The 8,338-nt window shown below is 35.4% G+C and overlaps 2 protein-coding genes across 2 annotated transcripts; one reads left to right on the top strand and one right to left on the bottom strand.

Moving 5' to 3' along the window:
• Positions 1–3,896: 3,896 nt before the first annotated feature.
• Positions 3,897–5,191, top strand: LOC142550183 (putative pterin-4-alpha-carbinolamine dehydratase, chloroplastic; the record flags this gene model as incomplete). Its single annotated transcript, XM_075659422.1, has 3 exons — positions 3,897–4,184; positions 4,547–4,739; positions 4,867–5,191. Coding segments are annotated over 3 exons (573 nt in total), but the record flags the coding sequence as incomplete, so codon positions are not given.
• A 74-nt stretch (positions 5,192–5,265) lies between these two features.
• LOC142548143 (E3 ubiquitin-protein ligase BOI-like) lies at positions 5,266–6,565 on the bottom strand. Its single transcript, XM_075656475.1, has 3 exons — positions 6,438–6,565; positions 5,913–6,211; positions 5,266–5,839 (listed from the first exon to the last, which is right to left on the bottom strand). The coding sequence occupies exons 1-3, from the start codon at positions 6,454–6,456 to the stop codon at positions 5,354–5,356; spliced, it is 804 nt and encodes a 267-aa protein (XP_075512590.1). The 5' UTR covers positions 6,457–6,565; the 3' UTR covers positions 5,266–5,353.
• Positions 6,566–8,338: the final 1,773 nt, after the last annotated feature.

Here is an 8,338-nt window from a genome sequence, read left to right as displayed (position 1 = left end):
TTAAAAATTTGAATGAAATTAAAAATATGATAGAGTAGAAGAATTTCCTCGTAATTTTTTTTGTCTGAATATTCGATCCTTAAGTCCCACACTAATTTAGAGTCACGACTCAAATTCGAGATTTTGATGTTCGATAAACAAGAAGTAGATCGCGCAAACCCTAGAGATAAAAAAAAATTACCATTTTCTGCGAATTTCTGCTGTGGCTTCTCCAGCATCAACAGATGCTCGTTGTTGCTGCCACGGGAGAAGAAAACGTAAGATAAACCAATCATCAAAAGTAAATAAATGACGTAATCGAGTCGATTGATATTCTTCGTGTTCTCCATTCTATGATGGATTTCAATCTGAATTTGGCCTTCCGTATAGGAATGTATTCATGCTTGGAGGGTTTTAATTTCTTCTTCCTCTCGGGATCCAGGTTATCAAATAGAAATATTCTGAATCTTGTGATTTTGATTATGTATATACTTTTTTCCACAAAGTACTTTTTTATTAATCTTGAAGTCAACCGTTGTATGTGATTTTATATTCATCTTTGGAATAGGAAAGTACATTCAATATTTTCTCTTTCAATCAGTGTTCTAAAAAGCGATAGACGGTAGGCGGGCGGTTACCTACCGCCTAGCGCCTAGGCGGTTGTCTAGGCGATTTTTTTTAAAGCTTAAATTCATTAAGTGGTTCATGAGTATTATGCTTGTATATGAAATATATATTATTATAAAATTTACAATTGTAATAATAAATATATATTAATAAATTTTTATATATGAATCATCCATATCAGTTTACTACTTTACTACAACCGTTGTACAATGAAAACTAAATTTATTCAACATTTTTTCCAACATAATATATTGATATTAAACCTAAACATCTAACTCTTCTAGTTCATCTCCATATTTTTCCAATACTTCTTCTGTATCGGATTCAAACTCAAAATCCATGGCTTTTTCCTCCTCTTCATCCGATACAAATTCTTCTTCGTGAAGTTCCCTTACATCTTCAACATTTGTCTCAACATCTTCATCTCCACCATCAACAATTCATCCTTGTGCCATAGTTGCTTCACTAGCAAGTAGAACATCTACTCCTTTTTCTTCTTGCCTTCTCTTCTTGTTGATGATCTTGGCATTGAATTGAACATAAACTAAATTGTTCAACCTTCCGGTATCTAGTCTATTTCTTTTCTTAGTATGGATCTACATTAAAAAAATATTAATATTGAATACATATATAAAAATATATAATAATAAGTATAGAATAATCAATTAATTAATTACTCCCTCAAAAGTACTCCAATTAAGTGTAAAATCGTTCAACCTTCCGGATTTTTAATTGTAAAATAGCCTAGGCGGCTTTCGCGCCAGGCGGCGCCCGGACCGCCTAGCTTAGAAGTTTCGACTAGCCTAAAATCGGGGCGATTATTGACCGTCCAGTGCCTAGGCGGGGATTTTTAGAACACTGCTTTCAATAGTATTTTCCAAGATCTATATTTTTTTGGAGAAATTGTATTTTGATACTTTATATATTCTTTTTTGCGATTTTGGATTTCGTATTATCAAATTTAAGTTTTAATTAAGTATCTTTTTAATTTTTTCTTTAATTTGAGTCATTTTTGTTCGGGCGTGCTGATATGATATTATACATATCAGCGCCACATCAGTGTCACGTCGAAAAAAGAGTAAAATTGTCAAAAAAAAAAAAAAATAGTGAGTAAAACTGAAATTCGACAATATAAAATACCAAAATTACACAAAAAAAACAAAAAAAAACAAAACCAACATACATGACATAAAAATGCAATTTTCACTAATTTTGTTTATAGATAAAGTATTAATTATTAAAATAAATTTATTTTTGGATTGTTACAAAAATCTAAATTCCATGTCAAATATATAGTTTGTATGATTTATATATTATAGTAATTATACAATTATTAAATATATATGTGAAATATAAAAACATTTGTGTAATTGAGAAACAAAATAAAATAAAGGCAATTTTAAAAATTTAGTAAGATGATGATTTTATTAGTTTTTGAAAGAAAAAATATTGCATTTATTTATTAAAAGCATATATAATTTTTCACATGCTCGCGCATATGCGCGCCCTGTCTCGCGCATATACGCGAGGTTCTCTGCCCTGGTCGCGCATATACGCGTGCGCGAGGTGTTCTGTCCTCGCCCATCCTAATATCACATGATTTACCAAATCTGGTCTCGGACTGGTCCTTCTGCGCGCATATGCGCGAGGTTCTCTGCCCTGGTCACGCATATGCGCGCGCACGAGGTTTTCTGTCCTCGCCCATCCTAATATCACATGATTTACCAAATCTGGTCTCGGACTGGTCCTTCTATAATCACATCAACTCATAATCAATAATCGCAGATTAACATAATAAAAATCTCGGGCATTAGAAACAAACTGATCAAGGAACTGAACAAATATACTCAAACTGACAGTTGTCATAACTAAAGATTAATGCGCAAGTTAACGAAGGCAACTGAACCAACTCAACTGAATCTACGCAAACAACTGACTGATCAGCTGGAAATTTATCAGTTGCTACTTTCAGCCGTGAGCTTATCGGCTATTACCTATCAGCTGATCCTTCAGCTGTATACATCAACGAAAAGGACGTTCAATCGACAATAGTACAAAAGCAGGCTGCAACAGATAGTAGGAACGCTGCAATACAACTACAATGTACGAATGTCAGAACAATGTTGACATGGCAAACCAACGGATAAAAATATTCAAAATTCATTTAATATTACCGTTGAAGGGAAGTCTATAAATAGCAGAGGGGAAGTAGTTGAAAACAAATCGACCTACTATTTCATTAAGCTTGTTGTTACCCTGCTGAAATTACTGCTTACATTCGAAAATCAAAAGCTCACGCTTATCGCACATATTTGTAGCAATCAAGGCTACCCTTTCGAGCTTTAAAGTACAGCGTTATCATTGTAAAACTCGATCTTGTAAAAGATCAGTTGTGCTAAATTAAATTGTATAATGTGAAGCATTTTGTAAACTAAGAGTTTCAGTCTTGACAGTGTTAAGTCCAAACTGAAGTGGGCCTGTACAAACTTTTGTATCGATCAAACTCTTTTAGTGAATATCATATCCTTGTAATAGAAGGGCTGAAGTAGGAGTGTTTGAAATCTCCGAACATCCGTAAAATTTTGTGTTCTTATTTCAGTTTTTATTCTATCTATCAGTTAGTTTTATTCCGTACTTTATTATTAACTGAGTGATATTGACCGACATGATTCCAAGTATCAGTTTATCACTAAACTGAACTCAACTTTCAAAAAGATTCGAAATGTTGAGAGTGTTTATTCAAACCCCCATTTCTAGACACTCTTTTAACCAAATATCCGATCCTATCAAGACAAAATCAGCGGTATCAAGTTGACTATCTTTTTCGGCACAGCCGGTGTTGATCATCTCTTCAAGACCTGCCCGATTAATTATTTCACTTGGTATCTAAATAACCAAATGGCCAGAAAAAGAATTTGAATAAGAAGTTTTATTTAGAAAATCTCCTAAAAAATTGATTTTTGTAAGAATTTAACTATATCAATAGAAAACTTAATAATCTAAATAATTTTGTTAATGCATGTAATTTAATTTAATCTCTCAAATACAAGTGTTTTCATTCTAAACTTTTAAATAATATATAACTCCGGATATATATATATATATGTGTGTGTGTGTGTGTCCTCGGGACATTTTGTTATTTTATTTTTTATTATTTGTTTAAGAAAGTACATCCAGGTACCTTTTCTTGAGTCATTGCAGCAAAGTAACCACGCAACTATGAACCTCACTCTTTCTCCAATGGCTTCCGCACATCGTTCAATCTCGTTTCCCCTTTTCAATCTTTCTAAAAACCCACAACAATATCCCAAAACTTCCTCCCTTCCATCAACACTCGTTATCCATTCAAAATCCAAGCAGCGGGAACAGACTTAGTGGGTGATTTTGGAGCGAGAGACCCGTTTCCGCAAGAAATTGAGAGCAATTTCGGGGAAAAAGTGCTGGGGTATCCCAGCACGGAGCACAAGATTTTGATCCCCAATGCTTCGGCTCTGTCTTTGGCTCAGCAAGACCGCGTTCCGCTTTCTCAAATTCAGCAGCCCTTGTCCGAATATGAGGCCAAGCAGCTGTTGTTTAAGGTTCTTTGCCCTTTCGCCGATTTAAAAATCTATTTTTAATGCAATTATTTTTGCTAAATTTTGATTTCTTTTAGATGATTAAATTGCGCATGAAGTTCGATTCTTGTTCTCCCGCTTATCAAAGATCGAATTTTGATAGTTGTTTATTCAAATGGGCTCATCAGTTTGCCTAGATAATGATTTTCTTGATTCTGTGGTTATTTAAGTTTGCATTCATTCTGAAATCTGAATATATTTTTAGTTTTCTAGTTGTTATTTGTATGATGCATTTTCAAGACTATCATTTTATTTTCCGGCTCAATTTTCTTGAACATTGAATTGGTTATGTTCCCATTCAATTCTCTTAGAAATCTGTCATGTAGGTTGTTGGTTGGAGACTCGTACACGAAGAAGGGTTGTTAAGGTTACAATGTTGGTGGAAAGTAAGAGATACAAACTGTGCAGAAGTACTCATCAGCCGGATTAACCGTGCTGTAGAGTCGACGGGGCACGTTCCTACTCTTCGTATAGAGGAGCCTAATCAAGTTAGAGCGGAACTGTGGACTTCGTCTATTGGTACGAGCTTGAAACGATTAAAAAAACAAAAAACAAAAAACAAAATCAATCGTCTGGTTAAATTTACTACTTTGTTACATGTAAAGTTGGACCTGTTTTTGATGGTCGAAGTTCCTATAACTTGCAGGAGGTCTGAGCATGAATGATTTCATTGTTGCTGCTAAAATAGATGAGATAAAAACATCCGATCTTATTACCCGGAAGAGAGTCTGGGCTTAAGTCCGATATCTGTCCCTCTTGGTGGCCATTAATTCGGTTCTTAAGACGATGAATTCTATACAATGTTTTTTCTTTTCAACGAAATGTTTTTTGAAGTAGCAAATCTTTCTATATGTTGTAATGGAATCAAAATCCAGGCGGAAGGGATTGAATTTACTGTAATTCTCTTTTAGTGAAATATGTATACGCCCCAGTGATTGGATTTGTTAATTTGTTTGTTTTGCCTTGTTTTTTTTTTGAGTTATTTTTTTGGAAGTTATTTTTTGGGGATATACATAGAGCAAGTTAAAAGTTTAATAATATGTCTGTCTAAATTTTGGCAGAAAACCAAGAACTTGGTTTAAATTTTAAAGAATTATAACATGAATGACCATCTTGTAGAAATCGAATCCTTCCTATTCTATAGGGAGATTAACTTTTACACTTGTAGTTTTAATCGACTGGCAAAAAGGGCACAACTTGGTAACAGCGTCACAGCCTGAGCAGAGGCAAATGTGGCGACAAGGCCATATCATCACCGTTGCTATCTCCTTCTCACAGACCATGCAGTCGAGCCTAACCAGTCGTGCTCGTTCCGTATCCACAAACGATGACTCGGCATCTTCCTGCACATTCCCTCCTTGCCGAGGTGCTGACATGGCATTCTCCAAGCCCTCTTTCAGAGAGAGAGCCTTCTGCTCCAGGTACATCACTCTTCTTTGCAGCCTTTGTGCCTCGGTTTTGTAATGTTCGGCTTTCCTCTCCAACTCCGCATTTTCCCTTGTACGTATATTGGATTCCATCTCTTTGAGTTTCTTGGCTGCTCTTTCCTCAACTGCATAATGGATTGAGTGTTGGTTCTTCTCCATTATAGCCTCAATTTGTCGCCTCAGAGTTTCATCCTACGGCGCCAAAACTAGTTACGAACTCGAAAAATCTGATGATAAGAGTTGATCAAGAAAAATCATACCATACATGGGACTTAATTATTAGATCTAGTTCTTTGCCATGGTGTTTAGAATTTGCCGGACTAGAGGTACCACCGTCCTCTACTGCAAAGGCTAACATAGATGTGAAGGATTTGAATGGCGCGGCAGCATTTAGAACCTGTTGAGAATGCGAGTTGCTGCCATGAGTGAAAGGTGGAGCATTTGGGAAGGGAACCCAATTAGCAAACTTTTGGTCTTGAAGATTGACTGGTTCCGTAGATTCTACTGCAACTCCTTTCATCTTCCTCTTACGCGGATCCTTATGGGAATCCTCATCCTTTGCCTCTACACGACAAAGTTCACCAACATCGTATTGAAAATCGAAATCAATATAAACCGAGCAAGAGGAAATAAATGAAAGGGCCGAGTACTTGCATCGGGTCGTGGAGAATTTACGAGATATTTTACATAAATTTTGAAAAAGTTCTCAGCCCCTTCAATGGTCACCTTGTTTCTTGGACTGCGTGTTTGTGTGTGCGTGTGTGCGAGAGAGATAGGAAAGAGAGGAAACCTCCATTGCTGTTGACCATTTCAGATTTCTATTTTCTAGCAGTCAAGAAAATGCACAGCAGGCCAGGCACTTTCCCGTTCCTACAAACGCAGAAGCAAAATCAAAGTGCATGATTAAATCATCAAAAATCAAACAATGATTCCATCGAAGAAGACGTAACGAGATATCCCAGTGTTCGTGCTTTGTATGCGAGAGAGAGGAGGAAACAGTAAACCTGTCAAAGAACAGAAGATGCGGCGGGCGGGCCAATGGCCATGGAAGGCCTTATAAACGGAGTGAAACGACGGCAGCAGCGGCGCCGTTGCCCACTCCAAGAGACGCATGCTTTCATGAAAATCGCTCTGCGAAAAATGGCGTCACTCAAATTTGAATGCATGCATTTTCAAGCCACCGATTCAGAAAATAATAATTTGATCATATGCAAAATTGGTGCGATAAAATCTTGAAGATTACGATCGAAGGTTTGAGGGGGGAAAAAAACTAAAAAATGTTATTCTATAATTTATCTATATATATATGTATATAAAGTTGTCACGTAAAAACAAATTTTTTAATTTCATAAACTTATATTTTATAAATCAGATAGTATTTAAAATATTTCGTTCATTACACAACCACGAAGGTAATTATTACACATGCTCATATTACTCTTATTATTTTTTAATCGATTTTTTTGTATGACAGTTTCACGAATTTAAATCTGTGAGATAAGTTGATCCAGTTCATACATACAATTAAAAATAATATTTTTTATTCATGAGTTGAGTCGAGCTAGAAATTCGTCTCACGAAATTAATATGTATAATGATCTCATATAAATTTGCGTGTTTTTTTTTACTTACTAGATCATTATTTTATTTCACAAGATTCAATAATATGTGAAATAGTGAGTATATTTGAGGACAGCGATTCCACGAGCATCTCCTGAAATATCCGATGCCACATGTTGCACAATATATCGAATGTTGCAGTACAGAAAGCTTTTAATAAAAAAATCAGCGAGCAATACAATGAATAAAACAGTAGGGAAAAGCTTAAAATAAACCAAACCGAGGCCTGTACGAAGTACAGTGTCCTTAAAACATATTTGTCCCCTCCTGTATGTGCTTCGAGGATCGTCTTGGACATCTATTTCTCATGATACAATGGAACAACCAGCAGTGGCTTAGCACGAAACACTACTATGGCAAACTGAAAACGTATCTTTACTTTATCACCGAGATTTAACAGAGGCCAAAGGAAAGCTAACAATATGAAATGCAAGAGAATACTTGAAAGAGAAAAGATTTTCATATGTTTGAAATGAACACACTATTTATAAGCCCAAAAATGCACAACAAGAGTCATGGAAGATTAATTGACTCAATTAATCTTCCCATTAATTCAAGAATATGAAGAACCAAAACTCTTCAATTAACTCAAGAATGTGGAAAGTCAAAAGACACTTCCACAATAATGAGTCACAGCTAACTCAAGAATATGGAGAGCCAAAAGACAATCCAAAATCCATGAGACATAATTTTTATTCAAACTCTAAATTTGATTCAAATTTCCAACAATCCCCCACATGAATGAAAATTGATACAAATTTTGGTGAAAAAGTTCTACAGTTGAATCCTGCATAGGATATGTAGGTGTTACCCTTTGAACCTTCCCTTATGAAATATTTTTGCTTTACTAGCTGACCAATAGACATGATGTCCTTGAACTGTTATGTCCTTTATGTAAATTAAGATATACTTCACACAAGACTCTCTCTGATACTATTTAGTTTTCATGATTGTGTTCGTTTTGGCCATGAACACACGACTGGTTCTGCGAGAGAGTCTAGAATTGAGCCTTACAATTCCTTCAAAGCAACCCCACTTTCTCTCACATAGGTTATTCTATATTCTTCTCAT

This window comes from Primulina tabacum, chromosome 6 (assembly GCF_025594145.1).
Source record: "Primulina tabacum isolate GXHZ01 chromosome 6, ASM2559414v2, whole genome shotgun sequence".
Taxonomy (NCBI): Eukaryota; Viridiplantae; Streptophyta; class Magnoliopsida; order Lamiales; family Gesneriaceae; genus Primulina; species Primulina tabacum.
This window is presented reverse-complemented; position numbering and strand designations above follow the sequence as displayed.